Source organism: Phocoena phocoena, chromosome 13 (assembly GCF_963924675.1).
Source record: "Phocoena phocoena chromosome 13, mPhoPho1.1, whole genome shotgun sequence".
Lineage (NCBI taxonomy): Eukaryota > Metazoa > Chordata > Mammalia > Artiodactyla > Phocoenidae > Phocoena > Phocoena phocoena.
Window position 1 is genome coordinate 87,248,973 of NC_089231.1, and position 27,372 is coordinate 87,276,344.

At 49.9% G+C, this 27,372-nt stretch overlaps 1 protein-coding gene across 1 annotated transcript; it reads right to left on the reverse strand.

Moving 5' to 3' along the window:
- Positions 1 to 2,064: 2,064 nt before the first annotated feature.
- Positions 2,065 to 27,163, reverse strand: SLC15A4 (solute carrier family 15 member 4). The gene is made up of 8 exons (XM_065890062.1): positions 26,552 to 27,163; positions 21,394 to 21,689; positions 18,817 to 18,985; positions 18,306 to 18,383; positions 17,437 to 17,605; positions 7,942 to 8,097; positions 6,697 to 6,855; positions 2,065 to 2,376 (listed from the first exon to the last, which is right to left on the reverse strand). Exons 1-8 carry the CDS (start codon positions 27,074 to 27,076, stop codon positions 2,228 to 2,230), a joined length of 1,701 nt encoding a protein of 566 aa, XP_065746134.1. The 5' UTR covers positions 27,077 to 27,163; the 3' UTR covers positions 2,065 to 2,227.
- Positions 27,164 to 27,372: the final 209 nt, after the last annotated feature.

The window sequence follows — 27,372 nt, forward strand, 5'->3', positions numbered from 1 at the left end:
GTTCTGAAGCTTTTCAATGTAACACATGCAGTGTTGTGCTTTCCCCACCTAGCGAGAAGGGGCCACCTCAGCACCTGGCTATGAAGGGGGCAAGGGGCTCCAGCGGCCCCTCGGAGGTGGGACCCCTGCCGGTGAAGCGGGACGTACGTATGGCAGACGGCAGACGGACCAGAATGTCCCCAACAGCGGCCTCTGAGGCCTCTGTCCGAAACCGGGAGGCTCGTAAGCTCAGTCTTGTAGGAGCTCGGCCTTAAGCCAAATCTTCTCTTTAAACCCACCCACGATACCGTGCAGAAACAAGGCGCGCAGTTCCGCCCACCTTCAGGGAAGATAAAGCAGGGATGAGTGTCTTCCAGTGGATGGCATGGACACGTGCCTTCTGAGGCCAATAAATGCCGGCCAAAGACACGTATCGAAGTCTCCAGGGCCTGTACTTTTTACATAAAATCCCTACAACAGCATACTGGTTTTGTGTATTTGTCTCTTCAGCTGCTGTTCAGAGCCACGTGGTGACCCCAGTCGTACACTCTCTAAACTCGGATGGGAAGTCAGAGGCTGTCAGTTCTGGGCCTGACTACCTTTCTGGACAGGTTCCCCTTGACAGCAGAGCGTGTACCTACCTGGCTCTCTACCTGCGCTGATTCCCAGCCCCCCTCCCCGGGGTGTAGGACGGTGGCCCACGTAGGGCCCCATCTGCCGCCTTCACGTGCCCCGGCCACACGGAGCCCAGGAAAGGGCTGGCTCGTCACACCGCCCTTTTCCCTTTCGTGCCTAATTCCCTACAGAGAAAATGTGTTTTCTGACGGCACGGGTTAATGGTCTTCAGTATGCAATAGATCCTGAAGACAGAAACTGTACTTCTGGGGGATTATGTATTTCCTAGAGCAGTGCTTTCCAACCCTTTTTATTTATTTTTTTAACCCAAACTCACACCTTCAGCCCCTCTGAGAACTGGTGTTACACTGAGTCATCGGTCTTCAATCTGTCTGAACCCCACCAGTCATGACTTCCTTGTGTTTTTCTATACTTTGTATTAAAAACAACAACAAGATAACCCAAAACTAGCAGGGTGTTTGCGTTTGTTTTTGTTTTCGCCAAACATAAAGTTATATTTTAATACGGAGGAGGCTCAAGAATCACTATCCTAGAGAAATCAAAGAGCTGCGTCAGGAACAGGTATTTCGTTGTGACTTTTCGTCATTTCCTGACTCAGGACCCTGTGCCCCGTGACAGTTCAGGAACCCTCATGACGTCCACCACACGTAAACGCAAATACACGACGACTGTGGACAGACCACGCAGAGAAGGAGCCAGTGGGTCTCATATTCGAGGTGCTTTTTATAATAAAATTACACCAAAAATACAGCAACAAATAGACAACGGTTTATTAGACAAGATGCGAACCCCCACGTCACGGAGAACAGCGCGACCAGCGTCGGTGACTGTGGACAGCCCCGGCCCGCAACGAGCGCTGCCAACGGCCTCCAGTCACAGCGGTGCTGCTCAGAAGAGGGGTTTCCTTCCACCCACCACGGTGGGTCTTTAGTCTCGACGGTACCAGAATGAAACTGTACACAAGGACTGACCAGGCAGGGTTAAAACACGCGTTAGGCTGCTCTGCAGGCTGAGACGGAACACGCAGTCTTAAATAGGTTTTAATGGAACATCGCGCTCTTAAGGAAAGAGCAACGAGAGAGCAATGGCGATGGTTTGAGAACTCGGCATTACGTGAAGCAGCAGGCAGAACACGCTCACCACCGGCCTGTGCCGAGGACCCGCACGGGCGGGATCTGCGGCTCATGAGAGAAACCGTAAGTGGGACTTTTCTTTAAAACCTCGGCAGCACCTGACCACACTTTCATTTCTTAACAAACCCCCCCTTCCTCAATATAAACACATGTTTATTCATCAGGAGAAGAGAAAGTGAGAGCGTGTTTTGTGGGAAGGAGAGGATGAGATGTGTTTAAAATACCGGGACGCCAACCAGCACGGGTGTCGTCTCCCGAGACTTTGTACCGCGGCAGCAGGTGTCTGCCAGAGGGGAAACCGGCGGCAGGGCTCGATCGCAGGAAGGCACTTACCTAGGCCGCGGGTGGAAAAGAGGGAACCAACCCCGGCACCACGCAAGTTTTAGGGAAGTCAGCCGTTTGCTCTGCGAGCCCCCAGAGCACCTTCCCACGGATCTGTCCATCTGTCCGTCCAACAGACCTGACGGGCTGCAGGAGCATCAGGTCCTCCTGCCGGCGGGCGTGCCGTTTGCTCTCGGCCGCTGCAGGTCGTATTTCACGGAAACAATAAGGAAGAGCAGGAGGGTAGCGCCTTGAATAGCAGCCAGAAGAAAAAAGTAATAGTTCAAATAGCAGCCGTTGATGTTGCCTAGAGAAAAGGAAAGAGAGCAGCACGGAAGCTGCACTTAGAGAGAGAGTTTAAAAGATTTTATTTATTTAACTTGGTTCCTACGAAGGTCAGGGTGACTTTTAACTGTGGTCATTAAAAAAGTAAAAAAAGAAAGAGAGAAAAGAATCCTAATTCAAAATACACAAGTGCTTTGTTTCCAAAGCCACTGTGAGTCAGCCGCGTCTTAACACGGGCTCCGGGCTGGGGCCTCCTGCCCCCACACGATGAGGGGCCCCCACTGTCTCCACGTCAGATCCTGTGGCGGACGGCCCTCCTCGCCTGGGTCTACAGTCTGCACACGCGCCGAGACCGCGCGTCGGGCCGGGACGCAGCCTGGACGGCACGTCAGGTGTGAGTGCTGGACTCCCATGTCGTCACCTGACATCAAACAAAGTACCGTCACAGGCCGGGAGAGACGGCGGAACACACACTCCCCGCGCCAGGGGAAGGCACAAGCTTGCTTTTCGCGTTTCTCCTTAAAAACTTCAGGCTGCAGGTTGATACACAGGCGCCCACTTTAACCCTAAGAGCTGACACACTGAATGGCCGACCCTGGCCTGAGCAGCACGCGAGGTGCCCTACGTGCGAGGCTCCGTTCAGTGCCCAACCATTGCCGAGGCGGCGGAGGTGAAGGGCACGGACCGCGGAGCTCCACCAAGGAGGCTCAAAGCCCAGCGTCTTGGTCTCTGGGCCCAGGTTCCCTGCCTGTCAAATGTGGAGACAGCACCCGGGCCACACGGCCGCCTCCTCTTCACGGGGCCCCGTCAGGAGCCCCAGTCCACATGTAGGTCCGGGGCCACCAGGGCTGTAAAGTTGCCGTCTGTTCCCTGAGCAGCGGCCACGCGGCGTGGAGACGCAGGGCTGTGTGGAGGGGACACCGGGGCCGCACACAGCACGCCACCCCGGCTCCCAACAAAGACGGCGTCGCCGCAGCCCTGGACGGTCTACCGCTGACGCCGCTGGTCACCCACTGGAAAGGGCCGGGCACACTGCCGAACAGAGGGGCAGACAGGGGCGGTGCGTCAGCAGCGTCTCTGGAGGACGCTGGCGTCTTAGGAAGAAAGCTGCTGTGCTCTCTGACCGGCTTCAAAAGCATCTCCCATTGGCTTATTTAAAACGCCAGACTTCCTTTCCTCTGAAGGTCTCTGTCAAGCTGGGTTATTCTGCAACTTCCTTTTTCTATCTGAACATATACTCATTAAAGTCGGACGTTTAACACTGCTTTTATTTAACAGAACTAATGAACAGATATAATACACGCTTGTATAATAAGCACTCACACGTTTTTAAAGAATTCTCACTCCTTCAGGCTGTAGAAGACAATGATTTCCTGTGTTTGCTGCTCTGGGAAGAGATCCAGTACTACCTAGAATTTCTACCAGACTGTGTTATTTACTCAACAGTGCTCAGAGAGTTGGAAACAGTGGTTTGGTCCCCGTTGCGGGCGGGCTCCACCCTGGACACTGAGATCCCACCCCCGGACCCTGGTTTGCAGACGCTAGCGCTGCAGTGCCGCTTGGAGCCGCCTCAGCGAGGCTGTCGTCGAAACACCAATCACGCTCTGAAACATCAATCTCCCCAAACTAAAGAGTCATTTACAACTTCCAAAGCTCAAAGCTGGCAGGCCGAGCAAACTGCGCGCCGTGTCTTCCCCGCCAGGGCCCGTCGCAGTCTGGCGTTAGGAAGGGTGTGCAGAACTGGGCCCACCACCTAAAGGTGATCACCCTGTACTTTCTTGGGCCTCTTCACAGACAGAAGGTAACTGCATGTAAAGATGGTAAACTCTGGGTGCTTCGTATTTGATAAGACTGACTCCTGGGCCCCAGTAAACAAGCTTCATGTGTCCCCCAAACATACACAAGAACATTCCCAGCTGCTGTATCTGCGACAGCCTCCAACTGGAGACACCACGAACACCCACGTGCCGCAGAACAGATAATGAATTCTGACTTATCGGTACGATGGATGCTCCACAGCAATAACAAAGAGCCGATCACTGGGATGACTCTGAGGACGCAGTGCTGAGTGGAAGGCCACGGCCACGGACGAGAGAGCTGCAGGACTCAGCAGGGTCGACCTCAGAACAGAGTTCACCTTGCCGGGGGCCGGGGGCTTAAGTCAGAAAGGACGGAAGGAACCCTTCCACGTCCTGCATTTTGATCTGGACGAAATGCACACCAAGCTGTGCACTTAAGACCAGTGCCCTTCACAGTACGGACGTGATCCCCAGTCTAAGTAATAATAATAACGAGGACAAGCAGGCCTGGGGCAGGACAGGGAGAGAAGAAAACAACGAGGGGAGCATGTGGGGACTCTTCCTTCAGACCTGGTCCTGGAACCTGACAGCAAGTTACCCACGTGTCAGTCAGGAAACGCTGAGCCAGCCCCACTGCCGCTGGGGCCCTAATGCAGGCAGGACCTGCCGAAGGGCAGAGCCAGGGAGAGCCCAGGACACAGAGAAGCCGTGAAATCTGGGATCACACCTGCTGCTCCTCCTACAGAAACGAGGATGTGAGGGCGGCGGGGAGGAGGTGTCACCTGTCCCATTCTCTCTCCAAACCACCGCCCGTGACAGCCACCTGACCCTAACCAAGTGGGAGCCGACCTGCCACATCCTCTCACATCACTGGACATGGGGCTCCAGGCAGAGGGACTGGAGGGAAAACAAGGAGAGACCACCCTGCACTCCTGGACAGGGCAGCTGATCCAGGACACACGACAAGGCGCTTCTCTTTCGTGAAAATAACACAACAAACAGAATCCAGGTCCAACATCTGTCCACGTGTGCCACGCGCATCAATACTGGACATAAACTTCCCAATGAAAAGTTTTAAAGTTACCTGTCAGAAGTAAAGGATGAGTGACAGGTAAACTACCAGTTATTAAATTAGTAATGGCTGCGGCGGGGGGGGGGGGGGTGGATTAAATCACTGGAAAGCAATGAGAATGACAAAAACCAATCGATCCTTTAAGATACATGTGAAAGTAAAATAACAGAATCTATATCTTAAGAACTACTGAGGTGTGGTCCCTATAACAAGTCTTTCTTTGAAGGAGGTCTGTCACACGTACAAAACAGATTACGTGACACCGAGAGCGCAGGAGAACTCCCAGAACCCTGTGTAACTGGACTTACCCTCCGAGGGGCAGGGGTAATGAGCACAGCCCCCTCAGCACAGCCAGGAGGGCCTGCCGCGCACACCACTGGCTCTCACAGCCGGACCAGCTGGACACATCACCAGTGGTGCCCGGGGGCAGCAGGGGCTCCGGTTTCTGGAAGCTGCATCAGGGGTCTCTGGGCCAAAACGCCCCCCTCAAGACGGGCATTTTAACTGAATCATGGGAGGGCTTTTGGAATTCTGCAATTTCTGGAGAACAGTCTCTAAGCTTTCACCAGATTTTCAAGGGGATTTAGAACCTAGAAGTGGCTCAGTACCCAGGGGGTACTGAGCACAGAGAAGCCACAAAATCTGGGATCACACCTGCTGCTCCTTCTACAGGGGACGGCAAACGCCACACGCCTATACAAGGAAAAGCAATATGGTGGTTTTTACTGGTACAACATACGAAGGAGAAGCACACCTGCACCTCCTGGGTCTGCTTAAAGGCTACATCGATATGGAAACAGCAAAGCTTTCATCTCTCGGGAGTGATTCTGCTCAAGCTGCCACCTACTGGCATTAGCTGCAAAATCCCATTATGATTGATAATGAGTAATACTTGTTTTTAACAAGGCAACTTATTATCTCTTTTTTTTTTTTTTAACAGCAGGAAATTAAAAGGTACCATCAGGAAAAGAAAAAAAATACGAAAATAAGATACTGGGTTGGCCAAAAAGTTCGTTAGGTCAGTGAATATGTTGTTCAATAAAGTTCTTCATGAAAATGAAAAACGTGGCTTTACTTAAAACCGAACAAACTTTCTGGCCAACCTGATAAATGAAGGGAAATTTGTGATACAGATTTTATTTGCCTCATAATAAAATAAAACTAGTGCTGGACCTGAAGGTGGGAGGGTCAGTCTACTCATCACAGACGCTCTGAGAAAACAGCAGCCACAGAGCTGCTGCTGGAGGCCAACCTGAGGCAGGAGAGGCCCACCTGTCCCCAGGAGACCATCAGGGACGTGGGTAAACGAGGGGAGGCGGGTGGTCTGACGGGGCGCAGGGAGCAGGCCGGGGGCTCCCGGGGCAGCCCGGCGACGCTGACCGCGTCTGGTCCCGGGCGCCCCATGAGGCCCGAGGACTGCGGCGCTGGTCACTGCCAACGACGGGAAGGGGGGCCACGAGGGGGGCCTTACCGAAGTCCGTGTGGCTGCTCATCCACCCGATGGCCTTGAGGGACACCAGTGCCAACAGTCCTGAGCCCACGAAGGACCCGACGCCAGAGAAGAAGAAAAACAAGCCCATGATGGCACTCTGCATGGACTTGGGGGCGGCCGAGTACGCGAATTCCAGGCCTGGGGAAGAAAAGGAGGGCGTTTCGGGAGAGGAGCAGGGCGCCCGCGCCTGCACCGCTGCCCTCGGACACCTGGGCTCTGGGGCGCGGCTCTGAGACAGCACCCAGGCTGGTTGCTCACCTCCTGCTGTCACAGCCCCTAGAAACTCCGCGAGGTGGCCAGTCACCTCCCGCCTTCACACTTGAAGGCGGCATTTGACTTGTCAGCTCTTGGAATTTCTCGTTCCTCACGGAAAGAAAGTTTGAAGAAGCAAAATTTGCCTACATTCTTAACTAACGGGAGTTTGCAAACAAAGTACTTACACTAAAATGGGGAAATCTACTCAGGATTTCTATCTGAAAGGCAAGGTCTTTTAGAACAGTTTCAGCAGGTGCATCTATGAACCGAATCACCACTGTGATAAGCAGACATGGAGATCTGCACTGTGCTGTAAAGGAAGGGCCACCCCGTGCGACTCACTCCCTCCACAAGTGCATCAGCCAGTCCGCGTGAGCGCTGTAGGAGGCAGGAGAGGTGAAAAGTGCCGGCCTCCCAGCCCCACCGCTCTGGGCATCACTCATTTTCTCCTTCCCTCGCTCCCAGCAGCTGGGAACAGGCCTGCACAGAATTTACTTGTCCGCATGCCACCACCTGATCTCACCAATAGGGAAGAGAGGCCCGTGAGAACAGGTTTTAAAAATTAGGTTTGCTTCCTTATAAATCTGAACAGAGACACTGAGGGCCAGGCAGTGAGGGACCCCCGAGGCCCGGCCGTGGTGGCGGGACTGCAGGGCGTGGTTATTAGCAACTGCCAGGTAGCCCTTACGGGGGTCTTCCTTCTTCTATCCTCTCTCCTGTTGACCCTCTACGGTAGATGAACTTCAGGTTGATGTTTTGGGGATCCTTTTACACCAAGAAAGGAGAGCCTCAGCCGTACCATTGCTCTTTCCTCACCAATTCACATTCTGCACCACAACTGCCCACCAGCACCCACCAAGCACTGTGCTGTTTCTGTCTCGACGCGGCCTAACGAAGAGGGAAACAGCACGGGCTTTATCGTGCTGAGACAGGACTGGACGCGGACGCCCCGACAGGAAGGAACCTCACCTGCGATGCTCGCAAATATTTCACTGACGCCAATCAGCACGTACTGAGGGACCTGCCACCAGATTGGCAAATCTGCAGCATAGTAAACGACATTTCCAATGGTCTGGTTAATGGTCTTCTCCTTCACGAGGTCCAGCCGTTTGCTTTCCAAAATCCCTACAATTCATAAGTAGGTTATGAGCATTTGTTCATTAACATTTGCAATTAAACTAAAAAACTAGATGCTTGGTACAAGATGTCTGTTGATGATTCTGAGAAATACATGAAAGGATAATGCCCAATAACATAGCTTCCCCCAGAACCCCTCGACCTCAGGAATCTCCCTACTTTCAGCTTCCGAGGTAGGTTACTAAGAAACAGAGGTCATATAATCCATACTTCACGGGGGCGCTCTGCAGTGCCTTATAAAACCAGTGTTCAACATGGTTAACGCAATCCTCAAATCTCTGGACTGCTCACCTAAACACCTTTTATTTCTTTTCAAAGGGGGAGCAGGGGAGAGCTAAACAGTCCTGCAATAAAAAGATGAATTGTGCTATTTACTTATCAGAAGGTAATGAATTTGGAGATGTTTTTCCCCTCAAGGGAACAGATTTAAGCTGATTCACTGATCGTCATCACTATTACAACTACCACGACTACTACTAATGCCATTTTCCTTGTGCAGACGGGCTTAACCTTATCAGCAAAGTACAGTGGTCCCCCTTTCTCTCTGGGGGATACGTTCAAAACCCCCAGGAGATGCCTGAAGCCCAGGACAGTTCCACATCCTACATATACTATGTTTTTTCCTGCACACACCTACCTCTGATAAAGTCTAATCTATAAATCAGGCACAGTAAGAGACTGACAACAGTAACTGATAATAAACTAGAACGATTATAGCAATACACTGTAATAAAAGTTACGTGAAGGTGGCCTTCCCCTCTCTCTAAACATCTCACCGTACTGTAGGTATTTTCGGACCGCCGTTGACCGTGGGGTCACTGAAACCACGGAAAGCAAACCCAGGGATAAGCGGGACGACTGTAACCCAGACTCTTCGAACCACACCCTGCCCTCAGCAGCACCAAGACCTCACTGGGTCATCGGTCATCTGTCTCGCGGGGCAGAAAGACGTGGGAAGATGAGCAAGACAGAAACAGCTACTCTCCACAAAACAAAACATAAGCAGGTCAAAATAAAGCTTGAAACAACGTGTGGGACCGACTTCTCAAGGTAAAGGTGTCGCTAGGTTGTGTTTTTAAAGGGTTCTAACTGCAGATGAAATAATGGGCCATAATATCTAATGTATATGTAAAAGCATACGGATTTAAAACCGTATGAGGAAGGACAGGAGTCTGCGTAGAGGACAACGGAATATATTAAAAATATTCCTTTCAAAACCTGAGCATGAGAAAGGACCAGGGTACGACTGACTGGATGAGAGACAAACTCTGCAATCTGCAGCCCACAACATATCTCAAACGAAATGTGCCAACAAAGAGAAAACGCGTCAAAGGGCCGAGGGAAAGAGAGACCTCCCAGAGGTGAGTCGACCTTCACACCCGTCCTGCGACCTGAGAAACGGAGCGGGCCCAGGCGTGCAGAGCGGCCACTGCAGAGCGCTTGCTGCTCCGGGAAGGGGCGCATGCAGCTCAGCCCAGCGGTTATCAGGACGCTGGTGACGGCATCGAGGGCCCTGTCCACAGCGACAGCTCTGCTCCCTGGCAGGGCAGCGGGCAGCACCAAGGGGGCCGTGGCGTCAGCCTGCTTGGAGCGCCGTCAACGCACAGGATAAAGCACTGTGGGCTTCCTCTGCGTGGGCCGAGCTCCAGCCAGCCCGGGGCCACTGCCCTGAGACCGGAAGATCACTGCGCTGTGCTGGCCACCGACCCTCTAGCTGGAAGGGCTCCGTCCAATCCAAGAGCGGAGGGGAAGCACCCACTCAGCCTGTTTTAAGGGAATAAATATTGAAGCTGGGGAAGACTCTTGTCCTCCACAGGAAAGGCAAGAGAGGCTTAAGACAGTGCATGTGTGTCTGTGTGTGTGCGTGTCTCTGTGTGTGCGTCTCTGTGTGTGTGTGCATGTGTGTGTGTCTGCCTGCGTCTGTGTGTGTGTGTCTGCGTGTGTGTCTGCCTGTGTGTGTGCGTGTGTCTGTGTGTGTGTGTGCGCGCGCACACGCGTGTGCGTGATGGGGCAGTACTGGTGGGGACGATACACGTATTTAGTACTTCTGCAAGGCCTGGCAGAGAATGGAAGTGAACTGTCGGACGGGATCTGTCCTGCGCTCTTATTAGTTAGGAAAGCACGACTCCGTGAGGACTGGGGGTGAACAGGTAACGGAAACGAAGGGGCGCTGGCAAGGGGGACACAAATAACGAGGGTCGAGCCCCAAGAGACAAGAATGTGAGAAATCACTGAAGCTCCTCTCTGGTGGGACGGGGGACGGATGGCCGGACAGCGCAGAGAACAGAGGCCGAGGGAGAGGGCGAGCCCTCCAGACAACGCAGGGGCTGCGCAGCCGGCAGAGCTCCTGACGGACGGGCCCAGGAGCACCGGCACAGACCAACGTAAGGGCAGATGCTGGGAGAGCCGCCACAGCCATCGACGGGCCAAACTCTTCAGTTAAAGACACGGACTCACATCATGTCAAAACGAAAGAAAACCCAACGCTGCGGGCGAGACAAGAACTAAAGCGTAAAGTGGCAAAGGTCTGAGTGAGGGAGAGGCCGAACAGAGTCACGGAGAAGGGAGGCTTGGCAACCGCAGCACACGGGCACCAAGAGAACACGCTGAATGAAGGTCAGGCGCACGGCCCCGCGCCCGCAGCAAGCCCGGGAGAAGCAAGCGGAGCCAGCAGCTGGGCAGAGACAGGGGCGCCAGTCTCAGCGACCGTCGGGGTGTGAGCTGGGCTTCTGCCGGGCCTTAGGGTCCCCGTGTGCGCCTCCCGCCACTGCCCGAGGATGGCGCGTGCCCTCCCCAGGGACGACACAAGCCACAGACCTTCGTGAGTGAAACGCCATCATCTGCTAAGAATGCAGCGAGGCTCTGAGACCCAGGAACCCTCTCGGTCCTCACCAGAGCAAGCAGATGGAAAGATGAGGCTTTGCCGGGCAACTGGTTGCATCGGAGGCCCAAGGGCAGACCCAGGTCCCGAACTTTATGGACACTTAACACCTGTGCCCTCGCGGGGCTCCATCCTAACGGGCCCCGCCCAGACCACAGCATCCCTGCACACGGGCCATCGCCGTGATCCCAGGCCCCTGGCAGCACTGGACTTCAGGGCTCCTGCTACAAGGGATCTGACCCACTCAGCTGACGGTGGGACAACCTGCGAGCCATCCTATGTGGCACCCCACGAACGTTTTTAGAAAGTAACACTGGCCAAAACGGAAGCCTTGAAGTCCACGGTACAGAATTATAAAGCCAGGATCTTTCCCAACTCCTCAATTAAAGCTTTTTCATTAACAAATGGATAAACAAAAGCATCAATATTATGAAAGGAAAAAAACTTCTGTAAAATTACTCTTGGATCAAAAAGAAAATAAAAACCATAGTTTCAATATCCGTAGGGAGAAAAAACACACTACAACAAATCAAAGTGCAAGAGACTTGGGAAAGCACCCGTAACCGGCCAATTCATGCCGTTACGTGGTTTTTACTGTTGAGCAAGAAAGAACAAAAAGACGCGAAGAATTTAACTCAAGAAATGAGAAGAAAACCCCACAACAAACCAAAGGTAACAGAAATTAGTATCTTAAGTTCTCTACTTAGAAAACATAAAAACAATCAAATGATAAATTCAAGACAGACGTCTAAGGAAAAATTACAAAATCCAGTCTTGGCAAGCCTAATAAAAAAAGAGCACATAAAAAAGGGAAACTAGAAATGAGGAAGGAAGCACATCCGATTTATTTAAAACACTATTTTTATCGCCACTCTAACAATTTTTCTAAAACTCAATAAATGATTTACTACGGACATTAAAAAAACAAAAAGCTTAAGTGATTCAAGAAAAAACAAGATCTGTACAAAACTGAGAAAAAGGTGGAAAAGTTATATTTCCTTTCAGAGAGGATGTACTCATATGATTTTTTAGGCAAAGACTTGGAACTTCCTGGGAGCAGACAGATAATTCTCATCCTGTTAAAAATACTCCCTGCCTTCAGAAATAGGGAGTTTGGACTTCCCTGGTGGCACAGTGGTAAAGAATCTGCCTGCCAGTGCAGGGGACACAGGTTCGAGCCCCGGTCCGGGAAGATCCCACATGCCACGGAACAACTAAGCCCATGCACCACAACTACTGAGCCTGCGCTGTAGAGCCCGTGAGCCACAACTACTGAGCCCACGTGCCACAACTACTGAGCCTGTGCTCTAGAGCCTGTGAGCCACAACTACTGAAGCCCATACACCTAGAGCCCACGAGCCGCACCTAGAGCCCAAGTGCCACAACTATTGAAGCCCGTGCGCCTAGAGTCTGTGCTCCACTACAAGAGAAGCCACTGCAATGAGAAGCCCGCGCACCGCGATGAAGAATAGCCCCTACTCGTCCCAACTACAGAAAGCCCATGCACAGCAACAAAGACCCAGCACAGTCAAAAATAAATAAATTTATTTTTTTAAAAAAGAAAAGAAACAGGGAGTTTACCAACACCTTTTATGAAGCTGTATAACCCTGACACCAAACCAGACTGATATTGGTTAGAAAGAGACGCACAATCGCTCAATAAAAGCAGATTATTGAGCAGACTGGAATTAGCAGATTCCAACCAGACCTTTTAACAAACAGGGTGTATTTTAGAAATTCAGGAACAGTTAAATACCAGATGTTAAAATGAATAAAAATCATGAGCGGCCAAAGGCAGGGAGGGGGTGGAGTAAGGAGGGCATGCAATCCTCCTGAAAACCAAACTAAGATATTTGAGAGAAACTCAACATTCACTTCTGCCAAAAAATACAAACTTGAAATAAAGCTTAGATATGTAACATCGTCAGGAATACGTATGCAAACTCAGAGGTGAGAGTGAACCTTCCACAGTGAGGGGCTGAAGGTGCGCTCGTCGAAGTCAGGGATAAAGGGGGGCATCCGTCACCACCAGCAGCCTTGGAGAAAGCCGGGCCACCCTGCCAAATGGAGAGACACAGGGAGGCGTAGCAGGAAGGCAGGAAAACGGGACTCTCCGGCGGCCCAGGGGTTAGAACTCAGGGCTCTCACTGCCCAGGCCCGGGTTCAGTCCCTGGTCGGGGAACGAAGGTCCCACAAGCCGGGCAGTGTAGCCTGAATAAACAATAAATACCTTCTTTTTATAAAGAAGGCAGGAAAAGAAACTATGTTAATTTCAAGACGAGCAACCATCTGAAAACAATTCACTGAAACTCAGAACTTAAAAAAATCTCCTAGGTGAGAAACCAAAATACATAAAAGCAGTTAGGAATAAACCTAACATAAAATGTACAGGACCTAAATGAAGAAGCATATAAGACTTCACAAGACGTCAAAAACAAAATTAAAGGGAAAGTGAAAAAAATGGGAAAAAAATATTCGTAAAATGAGATAAAATTCTGAGTAGCGACAATCTATACTCTATTACAAGAAAAACCCACTAGAAAACTGGTCACAACACACAAACTGTACACAGAATAGAATGTCTGACACATTTTGGGAAAAAGTCTTAAGATCACTCACAGTACACATTAAAGATAGAGAATGCTGGAACCCTTCAGATAAGAGAACATTAACAGAACACAATCATCAGTGTGACGAGGGCACAGTGAGATCAGACTCGCGTCGGCACGCTGCTCTGGCCCTTTCACACGAGATGAGCACACATGTGCGGACGTGTCAGGGTGTACACACAGCACTGCTTCAGGTAGGACAGACTGGAATCAACCCTCACGTTTAATAAGAGGCCTGGTTTTAAAAACTGATAGGACCCAAAATGGAATATTACGTCGTTGTCAAAAACCATAATTTAAATTTGTAATTGACTTGGAAAAATGGTATGTATTATATATAGTATACAAAAATAGCTTATAAACTGTGAATAGTTTGTTCCATTTCTGTTGTTTAAAAAAGAACAATTTAGCTGTAATAAAATATTCTAGGAAGATATAAACACAGGTGTAGGCGTCATCACTGGATGGTGGGATTAGGAGTGAATTTAGGTCTCCTCGCACTTCTATCTACGTATTTTTAACGACCGTGGATTGACTCTGTGATAAGTTTGTTTTTGTTTTGTTTTTTTTTTTTCAGTACGAGGGCCTCTCACTGCTGTGGCCTCTCCCGTTGCGGAGCACAGGCTCCGGACGCGCAGGCTCAGCGGCCATGGCTCACGGGCCCAGCCTCTCTGTGACATGTGGGATCCTCGCCGATTGGGTCACGAACCCGCGTCCCTTGCATCGGCAGGCGGACTCCCAACCACTGCGCCACCAGGGAAGCCCTGATCACAGTTTTTTAAAAAGTGCTGTAGACCAGTGGCTCTGAACTCCTTCCTAACGAAAGCTATGACCCAAGAAAAAGGCACTCAGATGATTCTGTCTCCATTCCAGATGCTCTCTCATGCCCTGAAGTCCGGGCACAGACTCCTGCCTAAAAACCGCTGTGGTAATAGGGCATCCACAGCACAGCAGAGTGGAAGAGCAGACCGTGAGGCACACGGATGGGTACCGTCAGCCTGGGATGACGGAAGGTAACTCTGTCATGTACACACATCAAACACGGATGCAGTGATTACACCTCCAGGGATTCGAGAAGTAAAGCAATTTCACTGCAGTGATTACCGGACCGTGAAAACTAGAATCCTCAACACCCAACAACAAAGGATCGCACGTGAATGTTTGACACGGGGGAAGGATATTTTAGGTTTGTTTTTTTCTTTTAAAGCAGGTGACGAAGTATAAACGCACACACACATCACATCATACATAATTTTTCCCATGCACTTGCAGAATGGTGGTAGAAGATTTCCTTGGAAGCCCCCGGTGGAATTATGAGTGCTTAAATCTGTGTGTATGATAGAGAGAGAAGGAAAAGGAGGAGGAAGGGGGAAATGAGGGGAGATGGCTCATCTGTATTTGGCGGATTTTTCTACCCCCCAATAGTAACAAGCGTAGCTTTTATTACATTTTTATGGTTTCCTCACACTTAGTATTCCTTAATCAGGCTCAAATCTGCTTACACATCAGTATCTCATTTTCGCAAAAACACAGAAGGTGTGTGTGTATGTATGCAGAGACACACAAACAGGATTAGACAGATACACACCATCCCAGGAATGAGCATCTCTGGGGAAATTACAGTTGATTTTTATTTTCTCCTTTATGTTTCTAAGGTTCCCTTTTCTCCAGTGAGCATCTATGATGTTAGTAAATTAAGAACACGCACAATTTCTAAGGGGCAAGGAAATCAGACAAATTAACACACTTCTTTTTTTCTCAAGCAGACTAGAAGAAACCCCTTGGACATGCCTGATTCTCATCTAAGAAAATTTAAAGAAAGAATTATTACCGGCAGGGACGGTACAAAATGGAAGATCCTGATTTATCATCGTTGAATGTAGTAAGCTAAAAGGCAAAATAGTCTCTTTTCTATTAAAACTTTGGTTTGCTGTAATGATTTCAGGTCTGTATTCAAAGGTCATTAATGCTCCAATTAAATAATATTCACTGGAGTTGGAAATGAAGCGGCATGAAACACCAGTTACTGCTTACATTGAATTTAATACATTGTGCTCAAGTCCAGTTGCCGGGTATTTAAACTCTTTAAACCAGTGGCCATCAAGCTCCTCCCCAACTTCTGGCCACTCAGCAAAGAGAGCCTCTTTAGGACACCAGCCTCAGCGGTGTTTTCCGTAGGTAAGTGATCAATTCAGATGCTGAAGTTCAGAGCGGTCGTGGTCACACAGTGCAGAGCACCTGCCTCTCTGCAGGTGCCCGTGGCCACCTGACGACAGCCCGACCTGCTGAGCAGGAAGTGGACTGCCGGCACGCCGCACTTTGAAGACAGCACTGCCTGCCCCGCTGGACAACGTTTCCCACGTAAACAAGCAAAGAAACCACCGGGAAGCGCCTGGGGTTCTCAGGGCAGCCCGGAGAAACTATTCAGCCATAAATGAAACTGGAAGACAAGATGGTATTAGAGGAACCAAAGCCGGAGTCTGCTAGAAAATGCCTGGGGAACCAGCAGCCTCCCCTTTCCCACAGGGAGAGGACAAGGCCTCCTTTCCAAGGGGTGTGAATGGCTGGTCGGGGCACAGAGAGGGGGCTCCCCAGCCCAGGAAGAAGCCGGGCCCACGGCAGGCACTCAGGGCACCACCCCAGCACAGCGGCCCTGCCCATCACCGATTCTGCGGCACGAGACCTGCAATCAGAGCCCCGCTGTAATTCAGCTCTCGTCTGCTCTGGCTTACCTCCCCATGTGCACAGGACTGGAAGAGAAACGAATCACACAGCAAGCACACAGCAGAAACTTCATTCAGACACGCCCTCCCTTTAATTACCTATTTGATTAAGAAAAAACATAACTGTCTCCTAAGATGTCCCAGTGTCTGGAATACAGAATTCTTAAGCCTAGGGACTCATTTCTTTAAATCTATCGAGTACTATATCAATAGATAGTACTATACCTAGTACTGTGTTCACCCTGGCGAGAGTGGATGGAGGCTGCTGTGAAGCACTGTCGGAGACTATTAAATTCCATCTCGGCAGGGCTTAACATTATACTCCTCATAACAGAGATGATATATAGGTGATTCAGGAATATCAGCCTTCCTTGTCTTGTTATATGAGTAAGCTATTTCACGGTTCAGTCATTTTCAAATACTAATGAAGGAAGAGCTCCAAAGCAAGGTGAGAAAGTCAGCAACACCTCAGCTTTATCAGCACACGGTATTTCAGCTTATACTTCAGAATCTAAGAATTATGCAAACAGAATGGAGCCCCCAAAAGGTGTTGGAATACGCAGGCATTAGTTCTTAACCTCTTTCTTTTTTTCGGGGGGATGGAGGCTGGTTACAAACCTGTGTTTGATTTAAAAACAAAACAAAACAAAAACACCTTTCTCTCCAGGAAGATGCACGTAAAATTTTACATAAAAGTGCCAAGGGTTCAGGGTGTATAAAGCTGATTAATGGACCTGACATTAAGAATCACAGCTCTGAGGATTATTTAACACCGTTAATGTATGAAATGTCATCCACACGGCAGTTAACAGTTGTCTAAAATCTAAATCACTAGGAGACAACAAGCCTCCTTTGATTCAACCCAAAAGTCACTTTCCAGAGCATTTCACTGGTTATAGTTCTAAAAAAACAAAACCAAACAAAACAAAAACCAGACAAATCCTTAGGAAAAAAACCTTAAGCTTCCTAAATGAAAAACTAGAAAATGAACACCAGTCAGGGTTAGAATAACCCATATATGTCCTCTTTTGAAGTACACACACTTCCTGAGAGCCCCGCGGCGTGTGGCCACATTCCGCATCACCCACCGCCGGAACCGGAAACGGCTTCTCACCTGCCGCGAAGGCCGAGCACATCACAAAGAACATGCCCACCGCGATCCTTTTCAAGGACGATGGGAGCAGCCCGTTTCTTCTCAAGATGGGATCCACCAGTTTATCTTTCAAGGGAATTAACAGGAGGATGAGCACAGCATCGAACATGGTTAGCCAGGCTGCCGGAAACTGGGAGCGGGAAACACAGAAGACACCTGCTTATTTTTCTGCAGTGTCAGCAGTCACGCGTCTGACAACTAACATCTAAATGGGAAAAGCTTATTTCAAGAATAGCTCATCAGGGCTTCCCTGGTGGCGCAGTGGTTGAGAGTCCGCCTGCCGATGCGGGGGGTGCGGGTTCGTGCCCCGGACCGGGAGGGTCCCGCGTGCCGCGGAGCGGCTGGGCCCGTGAGCCATGGCCGCTGAGCCTGCGCGTCCGGAGCCTGTGCTCCGCAACGGGAGAGGCCGCAGCAGTGAGAGGCCCGCGTACCGCAAAAAAAATACAAAAAAAAAAAAAAAGTTCATTTGTACAAAGTATAACCTCCTAGGAAAATAGTCTGTCTCAAGACACTGGTACTGAGAAAAGGCTTCCATTTCTAAATGGATTTGCGTTTGTTTTTCTGTGCTTTCTCGGGAAAGAAGAATCAGGTGAAATGTTAACGTCAGGAGTCAACTTAATCTAGCAAAGGACATAACCAATGGGAAACAGTCTCAGAAATAAGTCAACATTCCATTTCAACATTCCATTCAAGTTCCATTTCAACATTCCAGGAATGCTTTTAGTTCAAGCTAACTGCTGTCATTACAAAGTATCTACCATTGGTAGAAGGAATCCATTTCTCACATAAACCCCCAAAGACAATTTTCAGATCATTTCAACTGTTCTCACCGTATGAGGATTGGTTGTAATGCTGGAAATTTCTGGAATCTTCAAATGAAGACTTTGTAAAACATACGTCGTCTGCATCTGGGTGTAGAAAGCAGCTGTCATTACATGAGCACGGCTGTCACTCACTCGCAGCCTGCGCCCTCCCCCAGACTACACCGTGCTGAGACTTGCAACACTCAGGTTTGAAAACACGGGTCAATTACTTGGTCACCATAAAAGTTGTCTGGAGATGAACTTTGAAAAAGAAGTAACCATTATCCCAGTGAGAAACCACATTAAAAGGTGGGGTCTGGAAAAACAGAAGCATCCCCATTCTTAGCTTCGTTTTAAGGTTTTCAAAACATTTCAATCAGCAAAAAGGAGTCCGTAACTAAAAACAAGATTCCGAGATCCTGAAGACTCGTGACAAAGAAAGCCAGGAACCCTGCGCACTTCAGTGATGGCCAAAACGAGTGCCGGGGTGGCGTTCACGGGGAGATAGAGGAAATGAAACCTGAATGTCACCACTCACTTGAAAATACACTGTCCAGTAAGGTATCAAAGCCAAGAAAACGGGGACAATCTTGACAAGGGCTTTCACATCTTCCACTTTATCTTCCGGGAATGGCCCTCCATGAGACATCTTACATGAATCAAACAGACTGTGTTTAGAAGATTGCTGAAAGACTCCAATGCCTTCACTTTGGGAAATAAAATGAAGGAATTAGTTTTCTTCCACCCCCAGAAATCAATTATTTGGTAACAAATTAAGTTTGGAGGTAGGAAACCAGCTTGCTGTGCTGAATTTGCTTCAACTCCATTCTGCTACCTACTAATCGTCCCCACCCAGTACAGCTACCTAGATTATTCCTCAACACTGGGACACATGGACACAGCTGGCAGAAGGACTTCCTAGCCAGAGTGAGACTGTAGCCACCATCCTTTTCTTGAGCCTAGGAGATATGGTAGGATCGCCCCTCACCGTCTGAGAGGTGGCTGACCTCACCCCCAGCGTTGTCACCCTGGCCACCAGCCCCACTGTGCTGAGGAAGGCCCGCGGTGTCATCCGAGGCTGATGACAACTATGTCGGCTGCGTGACCGGGTGAGCATCTGAAAAAATTACTGTGCTGGACTGTTTGCATTTTAAATTAGGTCATTTATCAAACGTCAAGACTTGACGACCACACCGCCTGTTACAAACCCGAGCTGCTTTACTATTACACCAGCGTGACTGGGAGGGAGGCTCTCAGGGAAGCCACCTACTCTTCGGTGAAGGAAGAGCCGAGAGGGGAAGGGGCGATGCTTCTGGTGATGATGGTAACTTGACAACGTGACCTTCCACAAAAGCATCGCCATCAGTTAGTTACCGCTAACCGGGCTCTTATTGGCTCACTGAGGCCTCACACTGATCCTATGAGAGGGGTCCTTTCCCACTGCACGAGAAGGAAAAGAGGGCTTTACAAGGACAAGGTCATAAACCTGCCCAAGGTCATACAGCCCTAACCTGTGCGTAAGGAGAGCACAGCTGGAGAATTCTCTAGACCATCAACTTTTCTGCAAGCTGGTCCTTTTCTAATTGTGCCAAGGAAGACTTCAAAAACCAACCTAAAGGGAAAACAGATTCCTAAGTCCAAACTGACTTCGCCACGCCACGTGTGCATTAAAACCCAAGTGTCCACAAAGCAATGGTGTTCTCTCGCAGAACTGTCTACCAGGTACCACCCACACAGACACACCGAAAAGTTAACAGTATATTTTGCTAATGGCATTCAATCTGTAGCCTAAACATCTACGATCTGAAACCCTGCTTCTGCCTAATTAAAATGAGGCCCCGGTAAAGCACTACTGCTTGCTGCTGAGGCAATGAGGCTTCAACTGTTAAAAATTCTTTAGTGTGGTCCCACCAGCTGCAGTTCTGACTTATGAGTCTGAATGCCACACTGACCCACTAGAATTCCAGGGCACTGGGGGGGTTAGCTGTGCCGGAATTCCGCACGGGGACAGCTGAAGCAACTAGAGACGTTTAGCCGGGAGCGAAGGGGCAGGGCCATAGAGCTGCTTTGGTACAGGAACATCAGACAGCTGTTATGGCTCCAAGGACATAAATTAGACACACGCAGACAAGCCATGAGGGGGCAGACAGACACGGGGTCGGCCTGCAGAAGGTTCCTGCAGGACGTCAACCTCCGGCTCAGGGACTGAGCGCCCATCTCAACACCAGCCTTGATCAAAATATTCCTAGAGGCTCAACTCCAAAGGGTCCTGGGGACTTTTCTGGGGGGATGGACATACTCTGTATCCTGAATGCACTCTGGTTACATGATGGAATCTGTCACAATTCCCAGAACTGTATAGGTAAAAGGGACGTATTTTACTACAGGTTGTTGTTACATCAGAAAGTAACAACAAAAAAATTCTGAAGTCTCTTTTTGAGCTACGTTCTGGACTTTTCTTCATTAATCTGCATCTAGGGTGACTGACGTTCCGCCAGTTTGCCCAGGACTCCCCGGGCCCGGGACTCTGGGCTTTAAGACCTCAGGTCGTGGGCATACGGTGCTAAAACCGGGAAGTCCTCTGCAAAGGGGATGATGGAGTTACCCTACCTGCATCTCAGTTCTGCTCTCCTGCCCTTCTCAAAGAGCGGCTGCAGGGACCCCTGGGGGACGGGCCATGGGGACCCGCGCAGCAGCTTCCTGCTTAAGGAGCACAGACAGGCAGCGACCAAGTAAGCGAATGCTTGGCTTCTCATTCAAAGGAATGCATCAAGTAGTACACTGTCTCTTCGATGCCCTTGGCAAGCTTCTGTCTTTTATCACCTTTACACGACTACGTAGTCGGGAGCCTCCATCTCACACCAGCAGTGAGAGGAAGGTCAACGTGCAGGTTAGAAATGAAAAGCACGAGCCCAGGAGGGAGGCCGCTGGTCTGCCTTTAAGATGGAGACAAAGTACCTCACACCCGCCTCCTGGAGCTGGCGTGAGACATTTCAACCTCAGCCCCGTGTCCCCCTCCACGGTGAGCACAGGACAGACATAAGCCAGCACTTTATTTATGACGGTTGGTAAGTCACGTGGAAAACTGAGCCTGTGATGAGAATAAAGTGCTCACCCACTAGGACTGCGTTCCCTGGTTTGCTTCTGGGGACAGCACGAATACACCAGGATCCTGAACACGTCAGTGAAGGCGCTGCCATCGGGCGGCTTGGTGATGAAGAAGGTCTGGCCGCAGAGGAAGGCCACGAAAGCCACTCCGATGCAGACAGCGGGGATGGTGTAGCCGGTGACAAAGCTCACGTTCTGCTGAATGTAGGCAATGCCCCCCAGAGAAATGATTGCTCCCAGATTAATGCTCCAATAAAACCAATTAAAAAATCTTCTCGTGGCTTCTGGACCGCGATCTTTAACCTAAAATAACCGGGAGGAAAGAGATTTAAAAACGTGTGATCATCCTCAAGGACGAAAAACATATACGATGTTTTCATATATTACTATATCTTTATATCAATTACTGTTGTCACCATAGCCTTTAAGAGAGGCAGCACATGGGAACTCCCTGGCAGTCCAGTGGTTAGAACTCTGCACTTTCGCTGCCCGGGCCCAGGTTCCATCCCTGGTCGGGGAACTAAGATCCCACAAGATGCAGCCAAAAAATCCAGAAATGTAGCCGATCAATCAAAATGGTGTTTACAGATACAACCTGACCAAAAAAATGTATCTTTTATGCTTTTAATTACTGCAGATTCCGGGCAGTGTTTCTCTTAACTATACTTAGATCCAGCAAATCCTAGAGTTTCTCCAAGTATCTCCCGTGGACCACCTGCTTTGGAAACGCCTGGCATGCTCCTCAAAAATACAGATTCACAGGACCCACGTTCCAGGACTACCCACTAACCATCTCTGGGGTTGGGGCCCAGGAATCTGCATTTTAAACAACTTTCCAGAGGACTTCTACTCACAGCCCTTCCCAGTATCTACAGTGGCACAGCACACATCCTGGTAAGCTTGGCAGTCGACTTATTTGAACTTCCAAGTGTAATTCACTAAAATTACTTCAGGAACCTAAGCCTATCACTAGACCCTAAATAACCACATAGCAGTAATTTTCTTACAGGAGCCTGCTGGCTCCTATAAACCGCAAGTCACATGCCTCCATGCCCTGGACTGACACCCGCACTTCATGTGGGTCACATTACGTCACCATCTGTACACCTGCCTCCAGCCCTACCCGACCAAGGGTAAACAGGACCATCATATGACGGGTCAAAAGACACTGCTGCGGTCAACTCAGAGAAGTGGAGCTAAAGGAACAGGATCCTGGGGAGTGAGTCAGACAGTCGGCTGATTTGGGAAAATTCCTTTAAACACATAACAGCACAACTCTTTTTTTCCCCTCTAGAAAAAATGTATCTTTGCTCTCTTTGTCTGTAAAAAAGAGTTCTTTCAGTTCACTCGTTCAACTACAGGAGCCATCCATTTAGAATGACTGTGACCTTTGAGGAAGGTTAATCACTCGGGGGAAAAGGCGGGGCTGACGTGATTTACATCAGCATCACCCCCGGACTCTGGTGTGCATCTTCCTTCAGAAGTCAGCTAAGGCCTCCTTCTCAGGGCTGCACAGCATGACCCCATTCATCTCTCACTCAGAGGGTCTCCTAGAGGCCCTGTATCACAGACAAAGGCGTCAGTGATAGAGAAGCATAAAGGTATCTTCCAAGTATTACTCAGCCATAAAAAAGAATGAAGTAGTGCCATTTGCAGCAACATGGAAGGACCTAGAGATGATCATACTAAGTGAGGTAAGTCAGACAGAGAAAGACAGATACCATATGATATCACTTATATGTGCAATCTAAAATATGGCACAAATGAACTTATTTCCAAAACAGACTCACAGACATAGAAAACAATCTTATGGTTACCAAAGGGGAGAGCTGGGGGAGGGATAAATTGGGAACTTGGGATTAATAGGTAACGCCACTATACATAAAATAACCAACAAGGTCCTACTGTGTAGCACAGGGAACTATATTCAATATCTTGTATAACCTATAAAGAAAGACAATCTGAAAAAGAATATATAAATGTATAACTGAGTCACTTTGCTGTACACATGAAACTAACACAACACTGTAAACTATACTTCAATTAAAGAAAAGAAATCCTGGGAGTTCCCTGGTAGCCTAGTGGTTAGGATTCCCTGGTGGCCTAGTGGTTAGGATTCGGTGCTTTCACTGTCGTGGCCCGGGTTCAATCCCTGGTCTGGGAACTGAGATCCCACAAGCCGTGCGACACCTCTGGGGGACGCCTCTCAAATCCCCTTCAAAGACCAGCAAGCACCTGACACAGAGCAAGCACCTTGGCTGAAGGGTACTAATATTTTCCTTTTACATGTTTTTTTCACTGAGATACAGTTCTCATAATAAAAAATTCACCCTGTTGAAATGTACCACTCAGTGGTTTGCGGTCTATTCACAGATGTGCAACCATCACCTCTATCCAATTCCACATTTCTTGTCACACCAAAAAGAAACTTCCTCTTACAGTAGCTTCCCTTTCCCCTCTCCTGACTCCTGGCAACCACTAACCTCCTCGTCTTTGTGGACCTGTCTATTCTGGACATCTCATATAAATGGAATCACATAACATGCCGTGTTTTGTGCCTGGCATCTTTCAGGGGCATGATGTTTTCAAGGTGCATCCACGTTGAAGGAAGGACTTCACCCCTTTTTACTGCTGAAGGATATTTCACTGTATGGAGAGAGCACACGTGCTTTATCCACCCATCAGTTGATGGACATCCCCTTAACTTTTTAGTAAAAAAAATTTTAAACATACAGAAAAGTTGAAAGAATAGTAAAGCATACACTTCGATAGCCTTCATTTACAGCCTCAGTTCTTTTTCTGTATATATATGAAATACTCTTTTGGCTGAACCATTTAAAAATAAGTTACAGCATCATTATTTCACCCCAAAGATTTCATCATGAATCTCCTAAAAATAAGGCCATTCTTCTACATAACACAAACCACACAAACACCTAAGAAAATTAACACCAATGCAACTTTATCTAATATGTGGTCTATAATCAAGTTATCACAATCATCCCAATAAATGGCTTTTAGAAAAGCTGGGCTCCAATCACGAAGCACATGTTGTGCTTGGCTGTCAAGTCTCTCTGATATTCTTAAATATAGAGTGGCTCTCCTTTGTCCACGGCAGTGTCACGTTAGAGAAGATGAGGTCAGTTCTATTGCAGAAAAGCACGTTTCTTTTTAAGGTCCACATCTAATTACACATCAAAAGAGCGCAAATTCTGTCGTGCCTTCTAGAGAACCTCTACAGAACCACTCATTCTTTTCAGGAATATTAATCCCTCGTCTATTATCTACTGGAGAGCAGGAATTTTTAAGTCAGACTTTCCGGGTTTAAACCCAGCTCCTCCACTCACGTGCTGTGGACCTGGGTAGGTCAAACCGCCCAAGCCTCCGTTTACTGTAAAACAGGGACAATTCGGGATATAAATTGTTGCAAGGTGTTAGATAAGATCGCATAGGAAGAGCGCTCGGTACAGCACGGGGCACAACCTAAACACTCAGGGCGCACTTTAGTCCTGTGGCCTGGTCTTTAAAGACGGGTAATCCCAGTCCTGTGCCTTCGCCGTTGGCCTGTGAGCTGCCGGCACCCCAAAGGCCAAAGCCGTCACAGTTACAGGACACATTGAGAAATCAGACCTGCATCTAAACCCTGGCTTGACCACTCACTACCTATAGGACAACAAAAGAAAGAAATCTTTTCGCACCTCCATTTTCTCATTTAAAACATGGGTATAAGATTCACATGAGATTCAAATGAGTTCACGTATGGAAACCACATTCCATGGTGCAGAGGAGGAAGTGAAGAATTCAGGACATTAGGCAACTCTTATTTCCAACATCATGATAAGGCATCGCCTTTCACAGGGGTGATTAAAGTTCAGATTCAGAGGCCAGGCTCTTGCACCCTGGCTCAGTCATGTACTAGCTCTGTACCACTGGGCAAATGATTTAACCTCTCAAGCCCCAGTTTCCTCATCTGTAAGATGGGCACGGTAACAGCAGAGGAGTCCTATGAACTCTGACAAAGTACTCGGCACGGGGCCTCATGCACAGTAAGCCCTCCGTAAATGTCCGCAATCACGTGGCTACTTAGCGCAAAAACCCAGGAGTTACCTTCCCTGTTGCTTGCAGAAGATCCACCAGCAATCCCGGTCCCACTACCTCCATAACTTATCCTGAATCGACCACTTCACTCCCTGTCCACTGCCCCCGTCCTAGTCCAAACCTCTGATCTCTCACCTGGCCAGTGAAACAGACTCCTACCTGATCTGTCTGCTGTCAGCACTTCCCATACAACCTAGTCTCTATACCCGACATCCGCAAACTTTTTCTGTGAAGGGGCAGGGTGTAAATAGTTTAAATTTTAAGTGACGTTCAGTCTGTCACAACTACTTGATTCTGCTACCGTACTGTGAAAGCAGCCACAGCATATGTGACCAGGAAGGTGCAGGGCTGTGTTCCAATAAAGCTTGATTTGTGGAAGCTGAAATTTGAGTTTCTTATCATTTTCATTTGCCACAAAAATATTCTTTTTACTTTTTTCCTATTGTTCAAAAAACTAAGTACCAGTCTTATTCTTAGCTTGTGGGCCCTCCAAAAACAGGAAGTAGACCAGATTTGGCTGGCAGGCCACAGCTGCCAGGCCCACGCCCTACAGAGACTGAATTTTTTAGAAACATAAATCAGATCACATTACCCCCTGCTCAAATCCCCAAAAAGGCTCCCTACTGTATTCAAAACAGACCTCAAACTCTTTAGAAAGCTTCACATCACGAAGCACCTGCCTGCCACCCCCGTTCCCACTTCTTCTTTTGTTTCAAACATACTTGTCACATAACCTTCCGGAAGTTTAAGGCGTACAGTGCGTACAGACTTGGTACACTCATGTTCTGTACTGCAACACGACTGCCACGGTAGCTGCAACATCCCTCTCTTCTGGCCCCCGGGCCTTTGCACTTGCAGAGGCCCAGTCCAGAAACCGCTCTGCTCTCCCCCAGGTTTCAACTCCTAAAGCCCCCCCCAACTCCTAAAGGCCTCCTCCTAAAGGAAGGAGGCCCCTCGGTCTGCAGCCCCGCGCGCCAGCGCCCACCCTGCGCGGTCCCCCACGGTACTTGGGTTTCCTGGTCGGCGGGCGACCCCGCCCCCTCGCCCCGCACCTGCGCGGCCCTCACCTGGTCGGCGCCGAAGGGCGTGATGTTGGCCTTGACGGCGCCCACGCCCAGGCCCACGAGCGCGAGCGCTGACAGCGCGGCGGGCGCGCAGTAGCGGGCAGGCGCGTCGGCACACGACTGCGCCGAGCAGTTGCGGACGCGCGTGGGGCGGCGGGCCCCGCAGAGCGCCGTGCGAGTGGCAGGCGCGGCCAGCAGCGGGAAGGCCAGCATGCCGAGTAGATAGAGCGCCAGGCTGAGCAGGATGGCGCGCGCCCGGCCGAGTCGCGCGTCGGCGAGCCAGCCCCCGAACGGCGACACCAGGTAGGTGAGGCCCATGAAGAGCAACAGCGCCTGGCTGGCCTGCGCGCCCTCCCAGCCGAACGCCGTGCCGTTGAGGAACAGCACCAGGTTGGCCGTGACGCCGTAGAAGGCGGCGCGCTCCAGCAGCTCCGTCAGCAGCACGGCCGCGCACGCCGCGCGCCGGCCCTCGAAAGCCGCCCGCCGCGCGCCCAGCAGCGGCGTCCGCTCGTCGCCTGCGCCCGCCATGCGCCCCACAGCTCACCGGCCGCCCGCCCCCGCCGCCAGCAGTTCCACTGCTCTGGGCTCAGCCCGGCTCTTCCGCCGCCGCCGCCGCCCTTCTCGCGATACTAGGCTCGCCGGCCTTCTCGGCCCGCCCCGCGAGCGTCCCTATTGGGCGAGCCCGCCGTGTCGCCCGCCGGGACTTCCGGTTCCGCCCCGGAAGCCTGCCCGGGCGGGAGACCTGCTTCTGCTAGCGGTGGTGCCGGAGGGCAGGAGTGTGACCACAGAGAGGTTTTTAAAAGTGAAATCAGAGGCAGGCCCTC